This window comes from Emys orbicularis, chromosome 12 (assembly GCF_028017835.1).
Source record: "Emys orbicularis isolate rEmyOrb1 chromosome 12, rEmyOrb1.hap1, whole genome shotgun sequence".
Classification (NCBI taxonomy): domain Eukaryota; kingdom Metazoa; phylum Chordata; order Testudines; family Emydidae; genus Emys; species Emys orbicularis.
Window position 1 is genome coordinate 2,528,871 of NC_088694.1, and position 24,343 is coordinate 2,553,213.

The following is a 24,343-nucleotide window of genomic DNA, read 5'->3' on the forward strand; positions in this document are numbered from 1 at the left end:
TTGAACTCTGCAGGAACCTTGAACCCAGATGAGAAATCCTTTCATATTTGATGACAGGAGGCAAAGAGTCCAGTAAAGGGTCCTGGGTCAAGAGGGCCTCACTGGTAAGGAGCGTGGATGGACTAAAATTAACTCGGTCCCCTTCGGGTGGAGGTTTACATGTGTAACACATTCTGCCATTGGATTAAATAAACTAGACACCTGAAGGGGCACAGGGCAATACATATATAAGCTTTTGGGGACTTTAGTGAAAGTACACTAAGGGACAGTGAGGCCGAGATGTGCCTGCAGTTCTGCACAGGACTGGCATGGGACACTCCTGGGGTGACTGCCTACCATTACAGGGGCCAATATGAACATATGTAAGGAGCTCACCCAGGAATAAGCACCACTGCAAACCACCCCATCTTTTGCAGCAAACTCCAGGCAGAGGCGCTGGAACTATTTGTATAGTGGGAGTGCTGAGAGCCATTGATCCAAACTATAAGCCCTGTATATGATGGAAACCACTTGAAGCCAGGGAGTGTGGCAGCACCCTAGTTCCAGCACCTGTGACTCCAGGGTGCCAGCCCCCCTCTTGGCCAATACACTGGGGATTAAACTGGAGAACTCCAGAGCTAAAAACATCAGCTGTTACACCTTCAGCTACTGTAGCTGGGGACTGTAACAACTCATATCTGCTGTAGACAGGCACAGAGGGGAACCTGAAAAACACACACTCACCAAGGGGTTACACCATGCACACTTTGACCTGCCTCTGCTAACAGATGCAGAGTAGCATGTACAAAATTAAAAAAAACCCAGCAAGACATGAGAAGTAATTCTTCTACTCTATTCCATGCTGATAAGGCCTCAGATGGAGTATCATGTCGAGTTTTGGGTACCACATTTCAGGAAAGATGTGGACAAATTGGAGAAAGCCCAGAGGAGACTAGATGAAATGATTAAAGGTCTAGAAAACATGACCTATGAGGAAAGAATGAAAAAATTGATTTGTTTAATCTGAAGAAAAGAAGACAGAGGGGGGAGATAAGTTTTCAAGTACGTAAAAGGTTGTTACAAGGAGGAGAGTGAAAAATTGTTCTTAACCTCTGAGACAAGAAGCAATAGTCTTAAATTGCAGCAAGCGTGGTTTAGGTTGGACATTAGGACAAATTGCCTACAGGGAGGTTGTGGAATCTCCAGCAGTGGAGGTTTTTAAGAACAGGTTAGATGCCTTAGGGATGGTCTAATTATTACTCAGTCCTGCTGTGAGCCCAGGGGAGGGGACTGGATGACCTTGTGAGGTCCCGTCCAGGCCTACCCTTGTGATTCTATGAAAACGCTCCATTGCACCCCCACTTCTTTCTGCCTGGGGAGGGAAAGAGCTGGGACAAACCATACGTGTGGGGTGACCAGATGTCCCTGTTTTATAGGGACAGTCCCGATAGCTGGGGCTTTGTCTTATATGAGCACCTACTACCCCCATCCCCTGTCCTGATTTTTCCACACTTGCTGCCTGCTCACCCTGCATAGCCCGGTGGCTTTCCAGCTGGGAGCTGCTGGCATTTCCGCATCGAAGCCCCAGGCATGGGAGTGGATGCCCCAAAGGGCTGTGGGCAGGGCTGGCCCACGCAGGATACCCAACCCCACAGGACAGAGGCGGCGCTGATGGGCTGCTATGGGCACAGCCCCTCCAGCTGGGCGTGGCCCAGCCCGACAGCTGCATAGTGACATCACTGAGCGGGCCGGGCGGCGCGGTCGCTTTAAATCTCCACTTCTCCAGGGCGCTCACGCGGGGTCGCCAAAGTCTGCGCTTTGACACAGCCGCCCGTTGTGTTGCGCATGCTCACTACTCCTGCGTGCGCAGCCGCACACTCAGCGGAACACATCTCGCGCATGGGTATTAACGCCCAGGCCTGGCCGGACGTTCCCGCCCCAAGCGTGAGACCCATTCGCGCATGCGCATTCCCCCCTCAGCCCCGCCCAGCCCTGACAAGGCGGCCGTTGGGGGCGGGGAGGGGCAGGGAAGGAGGCCGCTGAAGCGGCTCAGGCCCCGCGGGCTCCCAGCGATCTTTGCCCCGGCGTCTTCCTCCGTGGGGGAAGAGGAGCAGGGGGTTGGGCTCTTCGCCGGCCTCCGAGGTGAGAGCGGAGTGGCGCAGGCGAGGCGTGAGTGACAACCGGGTGCTGCCAATGGGAGGATGCCTGTTGGTCCCGCCCCTGACCCCCCCCAGGGGGCGGGGCCAGGGAGAGGGGAAAGGAAGGGGGGAGGGGGAATCTCCATCTCCACTTCCACCTCCACAGTGTGTCTCCTCTTCTTCTCCCGCTGTTTGTTCCCCTCCCTCGGCCGGCTCCCAGTTCTGGGGGCTCTCCCCAGCAGGGCCTTTGGCTAGGGCGGATCTCAAGTCCTGGGTTACAGCCATTCTCTCATTGACCCCCTAAGTCTCCGCATGTGCGTGTCCTTGCCCCCCATCGCACGCGGACAAGGGAACTGGAAGGCGGAACTCCTCAATGGCTTTGCCAAAGCCAAGAGAGTCGGTGCCTGGAAGGCAGGAATCCTGGGCTTAGCCCATTAGACCATCCTGCTTCTCTTGGCTCAGAAATCACACTGGCTGTTCCGCAAAGAAGCCAATTCCTCTGTGGGCAACCAGCTAAGAGGGAGTTTCTGGTAGCATAGAGCCATCAGCAGCAACGAATTGGTACTTCCCCCACAGCCATGAAAAAAGAGGGTCCCACAGGAGTGGGTTGCCAGGGTCCCAACAGTCTGCCCTGGATGCTTGTAGGAGACTATGAATAAGCTATGATCACTGTGACAGACTTCCAGCTCTCAGCATCAGTGAGTTACATCTGTAGGGTTTTCTTCACAATAAAGGGTGCTGGAACTTTAGCCTCCCTCCCTCGTCCAAAAAGTAACAAAGGCTAAGACAAAAAATGTTGCTGATTCACATGCAAGACCTATCAGGAGTTGGTGGCATAGTACTGAATGAGCTTCATTAATCCCAACAGATCCTGCAAGAATTAATCATGCCCACTCTCCTTTTCAACATATACGTGAGACCCATTGGAAAGTTTATGAAATGCCATGGGTTCTAATCCTGCACCCTCTGTTGATGGTGTGCATCCCTCCAAACAACAAAGTATCAACTTTTGGGTTCTCCAAATATATGGATTGCAAAACTGGCAAGAAAGACCACCTTTTACCACCTTGCCAGAAGATTGCAGCTGTTTCTTTTCGATGAGTTCTTAACCACTGTAATCAACTCTCTCCTTGCTTCTCAGTTAATTACTGTAAGTCCACCTGGGTCTGAAGATGAAGGCTACATAGAAATTCTAACTTGTGCAGCATGCAGCAGACTTTCTTTAAAGAAAGAAACTGCTAAGAGCTCATCACATGAGGACTTAAAAGAGTCCAGGGGCTCCCAGTTCATTCTAGAATATAAGAACAACCATAATGGGCAAGACCAATAGTCCATCTAGCCCAATAACCTGTCTTCTCACAGTGGCCACTGCCAGACTCTTCAGAAGAAATTAACAGAGCAGGGCAATTAACATGCAATCCATTTCCTGTCATCCAGTCCCAGCTACTAGCAGTCAGAGGTTTAGCGACACCTTGACCACCTTGGCTAATAGCCATTGGTGGCCTTATCCTCCAGGAATTTAACTAAATTATTTTTTTAACCCAACTAATAATTCAGATAGGTGAATAACAATCTTCGCTTTTAAGGAACAATACATACTAGATCTTGATTATCTTGGAGATCACCTTCACATCTGTGACCCTGTGAAACAGATGTGCTCCAAGCCAAGGGCATGCTCTGGCTGACAGAGTCCAGATGAAACTTGCAAGAGCAAAGCCTTCTCAGTACACAGTTCTCAACTGGAGCTCCTCAGGAGAGGATATAAGAACTAGCCCAAGCCTGTTTGCTTTCAGAGGGTGATTTTGAAAGCTTCCAGCGCTGATGAAGGCAGGAGAATGAATTTAAAAACAAAATAACAATAAAAACCTCGGACCTCTATGTAAGGTGTCTGAGTGAGGGGCTTACTACAAATGCCTGAGAGAGGGCAGCAGCAGGAGGGGACTCTTGCTATGTATAGAGTTCCAAAGATCTGGGGGCTGGAAAGGGGGTGGGGCAAGGGAAGGGTTAGAAGACTAGTGGGGGAGGGACATGCGGGATGGGGAGCTGGGGAGCTCAGTGCATTTTGTTGTGGGAGGGTCAGGGAGCAGCCTACTGCGTGCTGAGTCAGTGGCTGTCTTTCTCCTCTGCAGCTGGTCCGACAGGGGCGGTGAACTGAGATTTCCCAGGCCAGAGCTTTCTCTCAGCAGGTACTCTAGAGGGTGAGTAGAAACACGCATGTATGTTCTCTCTCCAGTCCATATTCTGATAGGGAGCCTATGTATCCTGTCTATTGTTACAGATCCTTGTGGTTTAGGTGAGGCCACCCTATGCTGCTTCCCCTTGTAGGACCTAGGGCAGGGTGGAAATGAGGCAGAGAGAAGCTGCTCCTAGTAAAATCATAGAACTAAATAAAATGCTTTTAATAAAGAGTATTGAGATGAAGGTAACTTCAGTCAGTGACTGAACTACCTGGTGATTTCTCTGTGGAACAATAAGGTTTCTTAATACAACTGGTTACAGAAAGCTCTGAATATTTAGAATAACAGAAAACCCTGGCCCCCTTTCCCTGATAGATGGTGACTGTATTTGTGATGGTAAGACACTGAAAAAGAATGTATCTGGGGCACATTTCTGTAGGGTTATTTCTGTCCTTATACTACTCTAGGGTTCTCTGGTAATATTTCAGGGTTTCCCTCAAAATTCAAGGGTGCAAAGTCTCGCCCACTTTTATATGTGATTGTATGCATTTCTTTTCCCTGGAAACCTCCCTCTGCAATGATTAACTACATCAGAAGTAATACAGCATAGATTTAATGTGCTTCCAGTCTTTACTTGCTTTTCTGGGCACTCTGAAACTATTATGTGACTTCCTCTCCCAACTTTTGCTAACAAAGTAGGGTTGAGGGTGTGAACCTATAACTGGGATTCCAGTAAAACACATAAGGGGTCTGTTATAGGATTTCCTAAGGATGTAGTGGCACCTAAATCCAGCAAAGAGGAACTGAGAACAGGAGTACTTGTGGCACCTTAGAGACAAACAAATTTATTTGAGCATAAGCTTTCATGGGCTACAGCCCACTTCATCAGATGCATAGAATGGAACATGTAGTGAGGAGATATAGTGAACTGTGCACCTTCCATGCACCTGGTAGCTGGTGAAACTCAACCCAGGGCTAATCCTCTCTGGAATGGAAAAAGGAAAATGATGCTGTAAAGCTTAAAACAACTCCCCTGTGCAGGGTGGCAGCTGCTATTGTTCTAGACTGAGCCTCTCTAATTGTTGGAAAATGTTACTCCACAGAAGTAAGAGAGGGCTGCATTGTTCTTTTAGTGCACAAGCAAATATTTCAAGGGACCTCACCCAGTAGTACCGGTCCCTTTAAAAAAAAAAACAGGAAGAGCTTTGATCTTCTCTGGGAGGCGGGGAGGAAGGGGGCGTGAGGGAGGGAGGGTTCTTTTGCGTTACTGCAGCAGAGCAGAGCTGCATGCACCACTCAATCAAGGTAATGGAGGAACAGGCAGAGGGTGAGCTCTTGGGGCTCCAAAGCCTCTTTCTTTGCTTTCAAATTTCCAGCCTGCAGTGTCGCATGATCACTTCAGCAAGAGCTGCTTTTTCTTCCGAGGCTTAGATTGAGACTAGCAGCAGTGGCTGGCTGGGCACTGAGCCCTTGTTGACCTTATGCAGAGGTGTAGAAACCCCTCAACCTTCTGCGCAGCTACATGACAAAAGAGCTTTCAGGCTTTCCCTGATTCATGTAGAGGTGGCTGAACTGATTGCATTTCATGTGCATGTGACTTGTGGCTGTTTCAGAAGCAAGTCCAAGGGTTTTCAGCCTAGTTCTCATAGAAATTGATGGTTTTCCAGCAGTTTTCTGAGGTTCTGCCTAACGTATAGCTGCAAAAACACTTGAGGGTTCAGTTTAGGAAGAAGCTACTGATGTTAATGCCCCAAATGTGAGTATAACGTTGTATTAACAGTTTATTTGCCTCTCTTTTCCCTCTAAAGATTGTCTGCTCAGGGTTCAGATGTTTGCCTTGACTCCAGAGGAGAGGAGAGTCTGGACCTGGTAAGCACATTGGTCAGCTTGTGTTCTGGACCATGGACTCCATGAGAATCCCCCTAATGTGAAAATGTCGAACACTAACAGGGAATTAGTGACTGACTTTCTCTCCTACAAGCTATCGCAGCGGGGATACAGCTGGAGTCGGTTCGAGGGGGAGGATGAGATCAGGACTGAGTCTGCAGAAGAGGCTGAGATGGCAAGCGTCCCTAATGGGAGTCCATCCTGGCATCCGGGTGCCAGCCACGTGGTGAATGGGGCTGCCGGGCACAGTAACAGCCTTGAAGCCCATGAAAGGGTTCCGGCAACTGGAGTGAGGCAGGCACTGAGAGAGGCAGGAGATGAGTTTGAATTGAGGTATCGGAGGGCTTTCAGTGACCTCACTTCCCAGCTCCACATCACCCCTGGCACGGCATACCAGAGCTTTGAGCAGGTGGTGAATGAACTCTTCCGGGACGGAGTGAACTGGGGGCGCATTGTGGCTTTTTTCTCCTTTGGAGGAGCCCTGTGCGTGGAGAGTGTCGACAAGGAGATGCAGGTGTTGGTTGGACGCATCGTCTCATGGATGACCACTTACCTGACTGACCACCTAGATCCCTGGATCCAAGAGAATGGCGGTTGGGTAAGAACATGTCTCACTTCCAAGGGGACCGTGCTCCCCACTCATCTGACCAGTCTGATTAAAATGTAACTGGCTGAACGCCTTGTGCATGCTAGTAATTGTCCTAGATGTCCATAGTGAAACAAATGCAACTGGAATGGGCCTTTCCCTGCGCATTCTTAGTGGTTTGCCACAAGGGGTCACTCCATTGTGGCAGAGCAAAAAGAATTGGTACTGTGCCCACCAACCAGGCTTGTCTGAATCCCTCTTGCTTCTCGGCCTCCTTGGATGTTGGAGGAACCCTTTTGGCGGCCCCCATAATCCAGGCTGGCTCTTGAGATGGAAGCCCTTGTTCCTTAGCATGTCTGACAGTGGTCGGGAACCCAGCTCAGGACTGAACCTTCCTTCCACCTTTGTTAATGCAATGATCCTAAAATGCTGGGGGTGGGCTTTGCAGCCAAGTGGGATGGATGATATGCTAGCTCTCCACCTCTGGAGATAAGAATTCACCTTCTGATTTGCTCACAAATAAAGTAGGCCTTCTTCCCCTGGGTATCTGTCCTCCATGTAGTCTGAGAATTGAGGTGCGTACCCTTTTAATGGATTTGTGTTAACATGAGTAGGTGTTTCCCACTGAAGCCCACAGTCTCTTCTGCTCATCACCAGATGGCTTGCACTGTGGAACTTGTTAGGTTCAGGGGATTTTGCCAATGGGAAATGAGTGGCCTAGTTTACGCCTTGTTTTATCTCCTGCATTCTGGTGGCTCTCTGTACTGGTGCTGGCTGGACAGGGGGGACAGTTCCAGCTACTAAAATAACCGAGGAGTCTGGTGGCACCTTAAAGACTAACAGATTTATTTGAGCATAAGCTTTTGTGGGTAAAAAAAACACTTCTTCAGCTACTGGCATTTAAGCACTGGAGTATTGTTTCCGTGGCCCGTTGATGAGCTGTGGGTTTGAAAATTGTGTTCACCTTCACAGCCCCGCAGCCACAACCAGTAGCCCACCCTGAAAGCTAGAGGAGACTTGAGGAGGTGCTGGGGAATATGGAGACAAGATTCTTTCAGCCCAGCCTTGCTCTGCACCTGCTCCTGGCACAGGTGAATTTGATCTGCCTCTTGGAGCTCAGGGAAGCCCAGGATAAAGTAAAGGAGTGGAGGCAGAAGGGAGGATGTCGCGCCCAGGAATGCGTGGAATGCAATTGTCCTGGGGCACTGCCTGGGGTGTGGCTACCCAAACAGATTGAATTTTGTTTCATGTTACATTGACCATCTCAACAGACTGTCTCTGGCCCATTAGCTCTCTGGCCTTGTAGATCACCCTAGCAGCCGCTGAATGCTGGGTTTCATCCCTCTCCTCTCCAGCTTTGGCTTTTAAAAACAGAGATTAGTCCTGGAATAGGTTTCCTAGTCTCTGTGGCTCTTGCTGCTGGTGACAATTGGGTTGTATCCTGGAGACCTAGGCGATAATGCAATCTGATTTTGTAAATGAACTCCCTGGGAGATTTAGATTAAATCACTGATGGAAAGTCACTGGTCTCTGCAATCCCCTCCCCCACCCCAAGAGTATCACAGTGTGCTTCCTTTTTGTCTGAGCACAAATTCATTGTTTGAAACAAATATTTGTTCAGCAGATTGCATGAGGGACAGGATTCCTCTGTGTCTGACACACCCACTGGCTCCTGCTCTTAAGATGGCTATTAGCCATATTTTTTGCCAGACAGAGAAGCAGCTTTGCTCTGTGCTGGTATCCCTGATTGTGATTCTAGCTGCCTTGGCTGGCTTGTATTGTTTGTTGCAAGCTGGCCGACCTATGTGACCCAGCCATTGGTGCAGGGAGGCCATGCAAATGCCCGTGATGGCCAAAGAGAAGGTCTGGGCTGTTTCTGTAGGTTCCTCTACACGGATAGCTGGAGAAGAGATGTGGGGCGCAGCTACTGTGCGGGTCCATTACAGGGGCTTCGAACCAGACCCCAGACTGGAGCTTTGATAGCTTTAGGTAGTGATGCTTTTGGCCTTGTTAGCACTAGGCCTTTTTTATTTTATTTTATTTTATTTTTTTTGCCCCAGATTTCCCAATCTTGTTCCCCTTGTTCAGCTCTGCTGCTGCTAACAATGGTGCTAATGTTAATATTGCATCACAACTGTTTGTAAAAGTTCAGCCATCCTAATGGGGTGGAGGGTTATGGATATCTTCTGTTTCACCTTCCCCCTGCTTCTAGGTGCAGAGAGAAACCATTGGCCTCTTCCTAGCTAGTTCTGCCCTGAGCCTTGAACCAGTGAGTGCTCCTCCTGGCCCAATGATGGAGTAATCTCTCTGTCATTGTCCTGTTTGCACAGGATTACTGCTCACCTACAGTGTGTATGGTACGTGCTGAGCAGCTATTGCCTGGCCCGTTCACAAAAAGGTGCCATAGCCAAGTCTCAAACAGAGGAATGCAAGTTCTGGCTGGCCTGCTCCTGGTATGTATCAAAATAGTTTGTTTTCTAGAGTATGGCAGCATTTCACTGCCTGCCAATCCCTGAGAGAGGGCAGGAGTAGTTCCAGACAGTCTTTTTGGGTAAGAGTTCCTGCTTTCCAGAGGCTGGTGAAAATGAAAGAGCTGCTGTGGTGCTTGGGATGGAGGGCCAGGATGCCATGATCAGAGAGAAATCCTTGCTTTTTTAGAGTGGGTGTGAATAATGCTTTTCTGAGAGCTCTGCAAAGGCTGGGAGTGATTCATGATGAATGACTCATTTACATTTCTAATAGAGATCTGGTCAGAAAGTAAAGGCTGGAATTGAAGGTTCTGGCAACATCTGTGCAATTCCATGAATAAGTGGGAACTGGAGAATATACTGCTGTTTGCTGATGCTGACTGTCCTGTCTCTTGACTGGGGCATTGAGCTTTGTCCCATTGGAGTAACGCAAACAGTTCCCTAAAGTACTGATTTCCTGGATGCTTAACATGTAAACACCAAGGAGGCAAAGAAATTGAGGATGGCTCAGGGGAGTATAATGAGAAGTAATGGGTGAAGATTGAACAAAGGAAGGTTGGGGTTTCAATTTCTCACTGGAAAGAACTATTAGTCATATGTAATAGTGGAATAGTTTCTCAAGAAAAATAATGCCAATAGAATTATCTGAAGTCTGAAAAACTGGACGTCACTGGAAGGGGAATGGACTAGATGAAACCTCTTCCCCCTTCTTCTGACCTGCCCAACCCAAGGGAGTGCCCCAATGATCGGTCCTGGGGCTGGTTTTGTTCAATATCTTCATTAATGATCTGGAGGATGGCGTGGATTGCACCCTCAGCAAGTTTGCAGATGACACTAACCTGGGAGGAGTGGTAGATATGCTGGAGGGTAGGGATAGGATACAGAGGGACCTAGACAAATCAGAGGATTGGGCCAAAAGAAATCTGATGAGGTTCAACTAGGACAAGTGCAGAGTTCTGCACTTAGTACGGAAGAATCCCATGCACTGCTACAGATTAGGGACCGAGTGGGTAGGCAGCAGTTCTGCAGAAAAGGAACTTGAGGTTACAGTGGATGAGAAGCTGGATATGAGTCAACAGTGTGCCCTTGTTGCCAAGAAGGCTAACAGCATTTTGGGCTGCATAAGTAGGAGCATTGCCAGCAGATCGAGGAACATGATCATTCCCCTCTATTCGGCACTGGTGAGGCCTCATCTGGAGTACTGTGTCCAGTTTTGGGCACCACGTTACAAGAAGGATGTGGAAAAATTGGAAAGAGCCCATCAGAGGGCAACAAAAATGATTAGGGGGCTGGAGCACATGACTTATGAGGAGAGGCTGAAGGAACTGGGATTGTTTAGTCTGCAGAAGAGAAGAATGAGGGGATTTGATAGCTGTTTTCAACTACCTGAAAGGGAGTTCCAAAGAGGATGGATCTCGACTGTTCTCAGTGGTAGCAGATGACAGAACAAGGAGTAATGGTCTCAAGTTGCAGTGGGGGAGATTTAGGTTGGATATTAGGAAACACTTTTTCACTAGGAGGGTGGTGAAGCACTGGAATGGGTTCCCTAGGGAGGTGGTGGAATCTCCTTCCTTAAAGGTTTTTAAGGTCAGGCTTGACAAAGCCCTGGCTGGGATGATTTAGTTGGGGTTGGTCCTGCTTTGAGCAGGGGGTTGGACTAGGTGACCTCCTGAGGTCCCTTCCAACCCTGATATTCTATGAACCCAGATTTTCCCAGTTGCTGAATGGTAGCCAGGTTGGACGGAGTCCTGCTGAGTTGCATTGCGGCAGGATGGAGTCTTGTGGCGCTTTGTGGAGAAAACCGTCTAGAAAATGTGATTATGGAGAGTCCTTTTTCTAATGTCACTTTTTTTTTTTTTTTTTGAATGATGGGAAATGACACAGACACTTGTGTGACAGGCAAGCTGTGCTCTGCATACACCCTCTGCTTTCAGAGAGAAAACTCGAGACTTTGCATCTCACCCTTCAGGCAGACTTTTTGCTCCTCTTCATGTCTACTCCTATGATTTCTGTCCACTGTGGGGATTGGGAATAACCATGTCGAGGCATTCATTTTGCCCTCTGAGAGATGGCTGAGGTGGACTTAGTGGTAGAGTTTGTGACTGCCCTGTGTGCAGATGCTAAATCCATGCTTGGGTTGGATGAGCAAACCAGATGTGCTCTCAAGCCCTCCTATCTTGGTATGCTGATCTATGTTCCTAGCATGTAGGACTCCCATTGCCATCCAAGGGAGTTTGTGTCTTTAATTATGCCTATTTAGACCTTTTGTTTCCGGCAGCGAGAGGTTCACTGGCTGATCAGACAGCTTGGATAACCAAGATTTGGTGTGTAGTTAACACTATGAGATTAACTCCTGTTAGAGTAAGCATTGATTCAGATAGGTATATTGCATGTTTAAAAGAGCTTTATAGAATCCACTACATTTTTCAAGGAAAAGCAGCTATTTCTGGGTGGAATGTAGTCGTTTAACACACAGCAACACTGTACAATAGTTCGAAGACCTGGAATGAAGACTAGGTATTTGTGATGAGCACGGTATAAATACCAAGATAGAAGAATACAGTATTCTTATTAAGTTACAAGCGAAATCCATGTGGGCCAAATACAATTATGCAAACTGGACTGTGGCTAGCGTACCAGAATTAATACTCAGACTCTTATATAGAAGTGCCATGGGATCTTTAATGGCCATAAGTTGTCAGTATGACATCTTGGACAAAGGATGGGATCTCCAGGTGCACAGTCAGCTTTGACTGACTGGAGACAGCTTTAAGGTGTTCTCTGAGAACAACTCATTTTTCCTCTTTGTGACAATGAAGTGCTCTCTAACTGTAAGACTCCTGCATTATCAGGCAACTGGCTTTTCCTATTTTCTTTCCTCCTCCTGTCTTCCAAACAAATATCCCACCCATTCATCTACTCTGCGTGCTATCTAGGGCTGGGGAAAGATGTCTCTCTAGGCATCACCTGCCTGGGTTAAATAAATATTTTTCGGAACACCAGATGGTTCTCTTCTCTCCCAGCTGAAGCCCTGAAGATTCTGTCTTCTCTTCCATCAGATTCGATCTCACAGTCACACTTGTGTGGAGCAAGGAGGGTATATCCAGGCACTCCCTGCAATCATGCTGATCCGTTTCCCCAGAAGACTGACTCAGTACCAGGTGGAGAGGCAGGGTGGCTAGTTGCAGATAGGGGCAGTCTGAACAATGGGATTGTTTGAGATCTCTGCTCAGTGTGCAGACCTTTGGCATCTTCTCAAACTGATTCGGAGCTGGGAGGCTTTTCTGTACAGCTCTTCAGGAAATGCCATTGGAATGACTTCCATTGCTGCTTCCTGTCCCAGCCCAGCAGCAGAATTCCTGCCTGCTAAAAAGTGAAAGATGGAAAGAAATCTTTGCAGACTTTCACTCTTCACCCCACTTCCTCAGTTTCTGCCTCTCTTCTCTCCCTGTCTTTTTCCTCCGTGGTGTCTCTCTCTGTGTTGTGCAATTTGATTACATTTTTTGAAGGTCTGTGATTAAAGCAGGAATCTGCATGTCAGAACTCCTGATCTCTCACCCCCTTGTTCTGTCACTGATAACACTTCCCTACCTTGCAGGGTGGACTGTGAGAATTCATGTTTGTAAAGTTCTCTGAGATCCTGGGATTCAAAAAACAAAGTACTTTAAAAATACCCCAAGATGCATTTCCAAACTTTTTCACTGTTACCGATTCTCAGATGCTCTCGTTAACTTTAGTTCCCCCCATCTGCTGGTGTTGTTTGAAATTGGAGTTCAGGCCCCGACTGTGAGCTGCCCTGGGTCTTTGCATGTCCGTGCTATTGAGATGCCTTGTCTGACCCAGCCAGAGGGGTTAGGAATGGTGAGCCCTCACTCACACCGTGGAAATTGCTGCTTTCTATGCATGTGCCTGACATGCACGGCCACACCTCGTTTTTGGGTCCCTAACTGGATGTCAGAAACTACATAAGCCTCCCTTTGTAGAATTTGAATGGGAACACGCACAGCAGGCCCTCGGCGGGAGTGTGGTGGAGGCTCAGCGGTGATGTGATGTATCAGGGCCTTTGCAGCTCTTCCTTGCTTTCCCCTCTCCTCCATTCCCACCCCCCCCCCCGCCCCCATTTTGTTGAGTGAAAGTAGGAATGCTGTGGGAGTAGAGTCCCTTTCTGAGAGAACCAGGAGCACTGCTTTAGGACAAATAACTATTTCCCTAGCAACTACTAAGCCTAACCAGTCCTGGGAGAAACTGGATTGGCAGGGTCGGGAGGGGAGGTGGGAATGAGGATGGGCTCATCTGAGAACCTTAACGATATCCGATAACAAAAGTGGGAGCCATCCCTGATTGATTGCTGGTTGTTTCTGAGACAACAGCAGAATTGCTAGGCAGAGATGTCTCCCCACCTCGTGATGATCTGTATACTGATGGCAGTAGGAGCTGTAACTGCTGTTGGCATCCTCCAGGTCATGCCTCAGTGGCCTTCTCTCTGCTGAGTGGTGCTGTCCTCTCCTGCTGCCCCTCCTGGCAGGGATGCTGCTCTTGGAAAACCCATTGTTCTGAAGTGGCTAAAGAGTAACCTTGGTAACAGGGAAGGGAAGCGTTTTGGTCCCTCACAGACATTGCCCTGGTTGGGATGGGACCTGGGATTGTCTGTTTAGCTTTCCTCTCCAAGGCCAGAGTTCTTATCTCTGAACATTCCCAGAGCTCCCCGGTCCTATCTGTGCTGTGCCAGTGACAATGACAGTCTAGTGGCTTCTCAAGCTTAGTTACTAATTGCCCTTTGGCGTGCACATAAAGGGGAGCCCCTGTCGCTGGGCCTGCGAGAGCTCTCTCCACCTCACAGCATCAGGCCCATCGGTCTGTTTCTAAAGAAGGAAGCATGGCCTCGTCTGAACGCACAGGGCAGCTTCAGTTGTGTCCTCTGGGGCAGCGTTCGTTGTTGCAGCGTTCAGGTGGGGGGATAAGGTTACAGTTTGCCACACAAGCAAAACAGCCCAAGCTGACTGGAGGGCAGAACCGTTAACAGATGGCTCCAGCTGGGGGTTACTGGGGAGCAGGTGTGGGTTTCGTGACAGGAAAATTTGAAGAGAGACATGTTGATTTTGAATTCAGGAGGCCTGTAAGGTTGTGTGCCTTCTGCCACAACTCGCATGCTGGCGAGCTGGGTGACCTAGTTATGGTGCAGAAAACTGCTTGCTTTGTTTTTTATTTTTAGGCATTTCACTTATTTTTATCCTTGTGCTTATTTTAGATAGAGAGCGAATACAGGAGCTCACCAGTGCTGGGAAGGGCAACCTCCAGGCGGAAACGCCCAGCACAGCTCCTCCATGCAGCCAGCATCTTTACATCCGCACGTGTTTTCTCCCAGGCACATGCTCACGTGTACTGATCCACTGCTGTCTCTTAGGATCCCATTAATGGGGACCCAAATGCCCTTGGTGCTGGCGCCTGCCTCTAGGGGAGGGAGGGAGGAGGGGATGGAATTCAAAGGCCTCTTCGGAGTTTTAACCAGAGAAGTTTCTGCTGCCTCTGGGATTATTTGAATGCAGTGGTGGTGGTGGTTGTTCCCCCCCCCCTTAAAGGGAGCGGAGAGTTGAATGAACGTGGAGTTAAATCTACTCTTCTGATTTCAGTGGGCTTTATACCCTGTGGACGGACTTGCAGCCTCTTCTGGGCTACTCTGTAACCCGGAGTTCCGAGGGAGGCCAGCATGCAGCCAGAGCTTCTGAAGCTGGATTCTGTCCTGTTGTAAACTGTGCATGAAGGGATGGCTATGTATAGCGTACCGTGAGGTGCCTTGCCCGTGACGAAAGCAGCAGGTGCAGGCTGGGTTGACTTGTTGGTTGGAAATAGAATCGTATGCTTGGGCTGGAGAGAGGGGAATGGACAGAACTGTCTGTTTGACAGCACAGGTGTCTGAGCACCTGGAGGCCCCTTACAGAGTGAGGAGAAAGGGGGGAGAAGAATAAAAGATCTCTCCTATCTTCCCCCCCCCCCCCCCCCCGCTGCTGTTGATACCAGTGCAGTCGTTCACCTGAATCCAAGAGCTCCGCACTAAACAGAGAAAAGGTGAGGGAAGCACAGGGCTCTCAACACCCAGCCAGATGCGGGAGCGAGCTGCCAGGTTCACCATTGTGTGCACTGGAGTTAGAGCAAGGGCTTGTTTGACTGCTGCACGCTGGGACTGGTCAGTGCAGAGAGGAGGGGAGCAGCAGGACAGCTTCCACTCAGATGGTTCCTATCCCTTCTGGACCATTTCACTGGTGTTTTGGACATGATCTTGGTCCCACTCACAAGTCCATGGGAGTTTTGCCATTGGCTTCAGTGGGAGCAGGTTAATGGCATTCCGCTGGCGGGAAAGCTGTGGTGACGCTGTTGTCTCAGGCAGTGACTAGCTGTGCTGGCTAGGAAATGGAGGCTGTGTACAGATGGTCATGAGTAGCCCTCAAGTGAAGCCCCAGCTTTGTGTATTGAGGGCATCTGATTTAAACTCCTATAAACCTGTGGCCATAAGTGCTTGGTAATGCTTATTCCATCCTGAAATCATGTGGCTCACCAATATCTTATTGGATGAAACAATTATTTGCTTTCAGTGTGTGACTAAGGCCCAGAGTAGAGCACTCCAAAGGAGCCCTCTCCTGCTGCAGTAGTTTGCCTTGCATATGTTAGGGAAGTCCGACCTATTTGGCTCCCTCTCCTGTTGGTCAGGAGGTTTCTTGCTAAGTGACTTCATGGGCTGAATCACTTGAGCTTTCACATGGATTAACAGGAACTAAATGAGTGCATCTCCCTCCCCTTCTCCAGCTCCATCCCAGGGGGGTGTTGGGAGGAGGAGCTCTGCTCAAAGGGTCCCTGGGACTTACCCAAGAGAGAAGGGCTGAGACCGTCTATTTAAAATCAGAGTGGGTCCGTGTGTGGAAGGAGGAGTGGGTCCCGATTTCTTGTCTATTCCCAAACCTGACCATTTTCCCAGGGCATGTTTTTTGTGGGGGAGCATGTTCTTGCATCCAGCCTCTGTCTGGGGGGAAATGCCTAAGAAATGACAAGATTGCACTCTGGTCACGGGTCCGAGAGCACTGTAGGGCATACCCCAGCTCTGGCCCCAGAGAATGAGGAATGTGGTCATGGTGTCAGGGTTCAATGAAGCCCAAAGGTTGTGTCTTTGCAAAAGCTGCCTCCTTGCAGAAACTGTTGCCTCATACCCAGTTCTACAAGGATACAGGAACTTTCTTAATGCTTGGGGGCGAAGACTGTGACTGGGTGAAAATGCAGCTCAGTTCCTCTCCCTGGGCACCACGTGCTGAAGGCATGGTCTCCCCCAAAAGGAGATGCTTGTGTTACACAGCAGCCTCGCTAGGCACACAGCCATTGCACTAATATCTTCTAGGCTTCAGATAGCTCTGACACGAGACAAGGAGACTTCCCGCTACACCTAACATGTGCCTCTCTCACCAAAGGCCAGCAGACTGGTCTGCCCTGTTGGGGCTCAGACACCATCTGTCCAGTGGGGAGAAGCCGCATAGAGACTGTTTTCCAAAAGGCATTAAATGGGTTAGTCCAAGGAAATGCAATCCCATTCCCAGCAGGTGCTAATCTCCTGAGTGGATCCGGCTCGACCTACATGTTCCTCACTGTGCTTTTGTATTATGGCTTCATGGCTCCCAGCTCTCCCTCTCCTGTGTGTTCCTGATACTGGTTCTGGTCTATGGCTCAGCCCTGATGATTCTGAGGGAATAACTTTCACTGATGAAAGTTGGATGCAAGTGGATTAGTCATTCATGCCAGTTTTTGTTTTGCTGCACATTAATGTTTCATCTGATGGCTGATTGCTTCGCCAGGCCAGGCTGACTCCGGGCTGCAGCTCTCTGGATAACCCCTCTAACACATTTGGGAAATGCTGGTGCACACTTGTCATCTCCGAGTGGTGCAAGCGCGTTGTAGGTTCCGTGAAGCTGGTGATGAAACCAGTTTGACAAGCGTCCCTGGCAGCAGGGTTAGGAATGGAATGTGCTAGTGACTGTTTCTCTGCTTAGCAAAGTACTGGCTTTGGCTGTAGTGTGCACTGAACTCTGGAGGTTTATTGTACTTCCCACTCCAGCACCCAGTCTGGCTGGAGCCCTTCCGCAAACTGGGACAGCCTGTGTGCCTTACCAAATGCTGGTGTCCTGCTCTGTGTGTGGGGGGGGAGGGGGGGGGGAGGAGGAGGGGGAGATGGCAGAGGTTTTATCTCTACACAGCCCTGGGTCACAACATCCTGGAGTTTGACAGTGATTGCTGAGGACTTAGGGTTCACATCACCCAGAATTCCCTGCTATTGTAATTGAAATTAACCAGCTGCTTCCATGTAGGTCAGTCATTTGCATAACAGTTAAAACTGAATCCCTGAAGCATTTGCACCTGCAGAGTCTGCTTGTGTCTCCCCCCACTCGCCATGGAAGCTGGCAGTGAGTTACTGACAAAGCAGTTGAAAGAACACTAGGGGCGGAACAGCAAAGCCGCATGTGAGGAACAGCTCTGGAGAGGGGTTGAGGCCTGTTCTCTGATGTCAGATTCTCCTGACGGACGTGGTGGGGGTGGGGTGGGGGGAGAGGTGGCATATCTTCTGAAATATTTGGATTGCAAGGGTGGTGTTTTGCGCCAATGGCAGTTATAACTGCTTGGACGTTGCTGCTGCCTGACACTCAGGTCCCGGCTTCGAGGGATGTCTGAGCAGCCATACAAACATAGGGTTTGCAGCCTGTCGTCCGGTTCCGCGATGGAGAGAGACGGAGTAGGGGACCTCTGGGCTCTCTTGGGCTCTAGTAGTCACGTGGGGACCCGCTGAGCTGTGTTTACAGGATTCTAGCAGCAGCCTTTGGGAATACTCCTGTTTTCAGTTTTTCTGATAGTGCTTTTCTCCATTGAGCTTCATCTGCAGGTTTGTACATGCCAATCCCACATGGTGAGTTGAGTAAAGGGCAGCTGTTGTTCCTGGGCTTTGCTGGAACCAGGGTGTTTCCTATTCCACACCTTGTTTTGCTCATCTCTGTATGAAACCATTCCCAAGTGCACATTAATCCAAATTCGAATGGCAGCTGCTAGCCGGTGGCTGGGGTGCATCATAGGTATTTTAGCAGTAACACAGCTGCTGTTACAGTTATAGGTATACTAGAAACACGGAGAGCCTCATTTGAGGGGAAACAGTGTCCTGTGGCTAAACACCAGCAGTTGGGAGTCAAGAGCCTGGGATTGTGTTCCCAACTCTGCCACAGACTGGCATATGACTCTGGGCTGGTCACTTAAACTGCTTTTTGCCTCAGTTTCCCCATCTGGGATAATAGTGCTCCACATCATAGGATGGTTTTGAGAGCTAATTAATATTTAGACAGTGCTTTGAGACTCTTGAATGAAAAGCCTGGTGTATTTGCTGAACTGTTTTGGGTGTCTTTCTCAAATGGTACGCTGCTCTTTCCCAAGCAGATCTTGTTGGGGTGGCAGAGAGAGCTGTGTGCGTGGTGGTCACCCCGCTGTGTGTTTAGTCACTGGGTTGGAACAGTTCCTGTCTTACAGGCTTGGGTTGTAAATAAGCAGGTGTGGCAGTGCCATTGCTAGGTGGAAGGTGTGGCCCTGGGGCTGATCTGTTGCCTGTTTCCTCCACATGGAATGTTCTGTGTGAAAGGCCATTGAATTTTTTTCTGAACCCTGCCCAGACTGGCTCTGCAAAGGACCACGCTCCCTCCCTGTCATCTGCTCACACTTCCTCTACTATAGGAGGGACTCCTCTGCTGTACAAAGAGCCAGGTGACCCATTCGCATGCTAGCGCACTTCAGCCATGCCACACCAAGGAATCTTTCTTGGTACCCAAACCCCTTCTTTCCCCTATTAACTACCCTGCTCTCCTCTGTACCCCAGCCATGGCTCAGACAATATGTTGCTGCCCAGAGACTAGACAGGGATGATCCCCCTACATCTGCTTCCCTCACCTGTTCTCATGGATCACTGCTACTCGCTGAATCCTGCTTGTACCTTGAAAAGGAACTTGGTCTGCTTCACTTGCCTCGAACTTGGCCCTGTTCCTGATTTCACTATAGAGAGTGCAACTGATTTCCTTCCCACCTGTCTAGTGTTAGCGTTTCAGATGGTTACCTAGACACAAGAGAATGAAACTAACCCAGCTAACAGGGTTGGTACTACTGATACATTTAAAGCTCTAGTTCCCATCAGTCTCCAGATAGGGATGTGAATGCCAGTGTCCTGGCCAAATTTCAAATCTGATAGATTATGGTTATCTACTGAGATACCTCCTTCACACCCAGTTGACATTGTTGGCACTGTTTAAACAGCTGCTGAATCTCACCCCAGAGGTGGCTGCATTTTAGGGTGGGTGAAGTGATTGGTAACTGCCTACTTTGCATATTTGTTTAAATGTGTAAAGTGTTGTGGGACCTTCAGGATGCCGAGCTCAGTGTAGGTGTAAGAGGGTATCATGCTTTCAGCGCTGTGGAGGGGAATGAGGATCCCTTCTACTTTTGTGCTGGGTCGGGTGGCGAGTGGAGTATGGGCTGTGAATCTGATTCTGTGCATGTACAATGTCTTCTGACCAGCAGGGAGGGTGGGGGTGGCAAAAACAAATAGAGAGATGCTGAACTGCACTGTTGAACTAGTGGATGACTTGGAGGTGAGGTGATATCTCACTACCTATTGGCATAATTGCTTCTATTCTATTTCACTATCACCTACTGCCCCATCCTTGTTAGTGTATCTGTTGACTCGTGGGTGGGGGGAAAGGAGGGGATGTGTGAAATGCAGAGAGAGCCTATTGTAAAACAATCTACCCTTGGGAGGATGGGGTAAGCCAATACCAACTGTCTGTGATCCTCTTTGTGACGTGCTGTTGCTATCAGAGAGTCATCGTTTGAGCAACTCAGGAATTCTAAACATTTCCTCTCAGATAAAGGTGACTGGGGGAGGCTAGAAATATCTGGACATGTCTGGACTAGTCTGAGATCCAGAACACGGGGCTGAAGAGGTTGAAACTGACATTTGGGGGGCTAGATCTCAGGTATAAGGGAAGCGAGGCCTTGGGTTAGTGCATGAACTGGAAGGTAACTAGGAGACCAGCACTTCGCTAGTCTCCAGTGTGTCCACCAAATCCTGAGCTAAGCAGCCGTGTCCCTTCTACCTGCCTGCCCGGGCCGGTCTGGGCTTGCTGAGTCTGGGAACCGAGCGTGGGGGCAGAGCCCCATGCAGTGTGGCTGGAATGGAGAGCATTAGTGACTTCCACAGAATTCATTGACTTCTCCAGGCACGTCGACATGGAAAGGGAAAGGGGCCGATCTGTTGTGCCGCCCTCGGTGCCCTGCCAGCTGCACGTTAGCTGCGTGTTTTCCGGTTCTGGAGGAAGAGGAGGGGTGCTCCATGCTCCTCCACTGATTTCCCTCCCTGCCTGTAGTGCCTGATAGCTCCATGTATTCACCAGATGCCATTTATCTCTTGCTCAGCAAACACTTTCTTTTCTTAGAAATAAGCGCTTCAAAACAAGTCAACTTCCAAGAAGAATTCTAATGATTTCCACAAGCTCTGAGACAGATACTATCAAAACTAGAAACAAAATGCCAAGCCAGCCTGCTTGCCCTATCGACGCTCAGCCAAGCCAGCCTGCTTCATCTCTCGTGCCCCAGCGAAGGCCCTTCGTTCTGCTGGGTGACCGCTCCCTACCTCCCTGGAGCAGTTCTGTTTGCTAGGGTGTCTACGCAGCTGCGTGGTGTTTTGTGGGGGAGGGGCCTTTGGTTTTATTACCAAGTGGAAAGACTTAGTTCTTAGTTTCTTTGTGACCGTTTTTGGTGCTGTGATGAGATTGTGTCTAAATCCCTTAGTGCTGCAAATCTATGCAAATATGGCAGCTTGTCAATTACCAAGGCATGCTACCACTCTGCCTGACAATGCACCCCCCTTCCTGGAAGCCTTATTAGAGCAGGGCAAGGGGTGCTTGGGGACTGTGTAGGGGGAACAAGGATTTTCCCCCTTATTTAGCATTGGGCTCAATAAAAGAATCTCCACAGTCTTGATTTCCCCCCCCCCCAAACATAGCAATATTGGTCACCCTAAAAACAAAGGTCTGGCGGTTTCCTGAGAGGATGCGGAGACTGCAGCATCTGGGGGAGTGGCGGGAGGGATGGAAAGGGCTCTAGTGCACCTGACCAGGGCCAGAGACAGTGCCTTTGTCTCTTTTTCTCCCCTGTTGTCTTGTGAGGCAGCCCCAGCTGAGAACTGGCAGATCAGGGAGCTGTTGGGCTGTGAGTCTACAGAATGACTGCGTGGACCCTTCTGAATAAACACTGTGTTACCAGGGACACTGGTGGTGGTGGTGGGGGCGATATATGCACTCAGCATGGAGGTTGGGGAGTGGCAGGGTCATGCATATCCACACGTGGCTGTTTGCAGTGGGAGGAGCTTATGCATTCCTGCCCAGCATCCTTCTGGGGAATCATTAACTAGCCATTCCTTGGGAGCAAAGTGCTTCCCCAAGTGTTCTGGACACGTTGGTGGGAGTGTGTCATAGCAAATGACCCCAATAGAAAGAAACTGGGTGTCCATGGTTCCGAGGGGAGTTGAACACCGGCTCGCATGGAGCAAGGCCAAAATTTTGATTGTCTGCTCCTGGGATGCATCTCCCTTTTCAAAACCTTTCTTATGTGATGGTATTTGTGTGGCATCACTCCCACTGATGCCGTACCATGTGACTCCCCAGCCAGCGCGGAGTACGCAGAAGCGTGCAGTGTTCTGTCCCAGTCCTGCTGCCTTTCATATCTATCAATAGAAAGAGACTTTGTTCGGAGTGCAGTTTATAAATTAAAATATCCATTCCTGGGATCTGGAACCTGCTCCCTGTCATCCATCTCCTGCAGTAGGTCACACAAGGCTCCTGCAGCCCCTTGACCTCTCTGCATGAGACACATGCTTGGAGGCTGCGTGCTTTCTCCTTCCCTTCTCTATGTGCAAAGGGGCATTGTTAAGGCTGACATGCCCAATGTGTTAAACTCCAATCCTGGAGGGGAAAATCTATCCACTTTCCAAAATGCGGGCTTCACTATTGGTAGCATCCCTGTGTGTTAGCTGGGCACAAGTGCCAACACGTTCAGGGCTCGGTTTCTCTGTTATCACAAACAGCATGCTGACCTTCCCACTCCCACCTGTAAATAGGGAGGACGTTGGAAATATACAAGAATCCTGATCTCTTTCTCTCTGGGCAGGATTCTTACATCAGTGGCCTGGCCCTCCCCACAGCAATGGTGCAGGGGATACAATATAACAGGTCTGCGGTGCCCAAAGGAGCTGGTAGGCCTGAAGTGAAACCTATCCGCCTTCTCTGTTCCTCTCAATGGATGGGAATTATAGACACCCACATCTAGTACATTCTTCCCAACAGAAGGATGAAGAATAAGGCTGGCATGGTGAGGCACATGGTATAAGTGAGCAGGAGTCCGTGCTGCCCGGGGAATGCTTTGTGCCTAGGGTCCTCTAATATTTCATTTCATTAGAGCGTGTTTTGCAATCAGTAGGTCATGGCCCCCAGGGGGACAAGAAAGGCGAACAGGAGACTCCACTCGCAAGGTGTTGAAAAATTTAGAACAATCTCAGGTTAAAAAAAAATATCTTGTTCCTCCACGCACACCCTGAGCCCTCAAGGTCAACTATTCCGTCAGCCTCTATAGGGGCTTATTGTTACCACTGTTATATTCACTGTAAAAATCAGAGTAAAAACGTGTAAGGGGGTTGTGAAAAGTTTGACTTGGGAAAAGGGGTCGCCAACCTGATCCAGGTGAGAAACGGCAGTAGTGTGTATCTGTGGCTGCAGCCACAGAGACCCTCTGACACCTGGATCTGGGCCCTTTCCAACTGGCTGTAGCGTGAACTACTTGTTAGGTGCTTTGAAGCACAATATAAACAGGAATGAATTTGTCCTCATTAATACACCTGGGAGGTAAAATGATCCCCATTTTACAGGGGGAAATTGAGGCAGGGAGGGTAAGCAATTTGCTCCAGGCCACAGCAAGAATTGGTGTCGCTTGGGATTTTACATGACCCCCATCTGTTCCAAACAGGCCATTGAAAAACTTGCTTTTGAAATTGCACATTTATCAATCTCTGCAGCAGCCTCGTGTGGCAGCCCACAAAAGGGAGGGTCTGTGACAAATGAGACAGGCTTCAGGCCAAATTCAGTCCTGGGGCAAGCAGGTGCAAAGCCCAGGGGCCTCTGAAAATCCCCAAATCCCTGCTTACTCCAGGCTGGAATTTGGTCATCTGTTAGAACCTTAGCATGTGTACACAGCAAGGTGTGGAAGGATGAGTGCTCTGCAAGGAGCTGTGATGGAGCATCAGGAAGTTTCACATCTTCTAAGTAATGGGGGGGAAGTGAGCTGCATTTTCTATGACTTATGGGGAGGAGCCAGTTTAAAAGCAATTGGCTGAGCTACTTGCCAATCACAGCAGTAGCTTAGGAACTGACACCCACGTAGCTGACCATGGCAACAGTCACAGCTTGTCTCTTGATGTCTTGTCTGGATGTTAATGGGGACATTACCAGGTGTTCCATGCAGTTCTTTGGCACAGCTGTGGGAGTCAGGAGACCCCTCTAGCGGCTCAGGCAGCGGGAGGGGATTTAGCAGAGAGCTGCCGCCTGTCTGATTTCTGTGCCTCGCACAATAAGGCGTGACACAGACACAGGGTCACTCCAAGCTTATCTGTGCTGTTCCAGACTGGCTGACTTACCGCAGCCGTATTTATTCAGGAGACAATCCTGCTGGGAAAACGGCAGTCTGAATAGAATACATGCCCCGCTCCTGTGGGGGAAGAAAGGGGCCCTCAGCCCGGGTCAGGTTCGTCCAGAACACAGAGCTTCTCATGGAGTGCTCTGGGAGCCAATCTGTGTCTGGGGCCCATCAGTTGCTTGTGGGGCGGGGAGATGCTCGGCTGGCAAGCTCTCATTACCGTTGTTTGTTGTTGTATCGATTCCCATTCGCTGGCCCTCTTTGGTCTCCAGTCCTGTGCAGTGCGGTTTGTGCATAGCAGGGAAGCAGGCCTGTTTACTTACCCAGTGAGCTAGGAGAACAAAGCTAGCCTCAGATTTG

The 24,343-nt window shown here is 49.4% G+C and overlaps 1 protein-coding gene across 3 annotated transcripts in view; it reads left to right on the forward strand.

The window, feature by feature from the left end:
- The first annotated feature begins 4,279 nt into the window (after positions 1–4,279).
- BCL2L1 (BCL2 like 1) overlaps positions 4,280–24,343 on the forward strand; it is a 28,621-nt gene continuing 8,557 nt past the window's right edge. The window contains exons 1-2 of one of the 3 annotated variants that reach the window (XM_065414256.1): positions 4,280–4,315; positions 6,103–6,779. In XM_065414256.1, coding sequence (XP_065270328.1) covers positions 6,228–6,779 — 552 coding nt within the window. In that variant the 5' untranslated portion in view covers positions 4,280–4,315; positions 6,103–6,227. Of the gene's footprint in view, positions 4,316–5,587; positions 5,622–6,102; positions 6,780–24,343 lie in introns of those variants that run through there. The other 2 variants (XM_065414258.1, XM_065414257.1) reach the window with 2 other exon arrangements.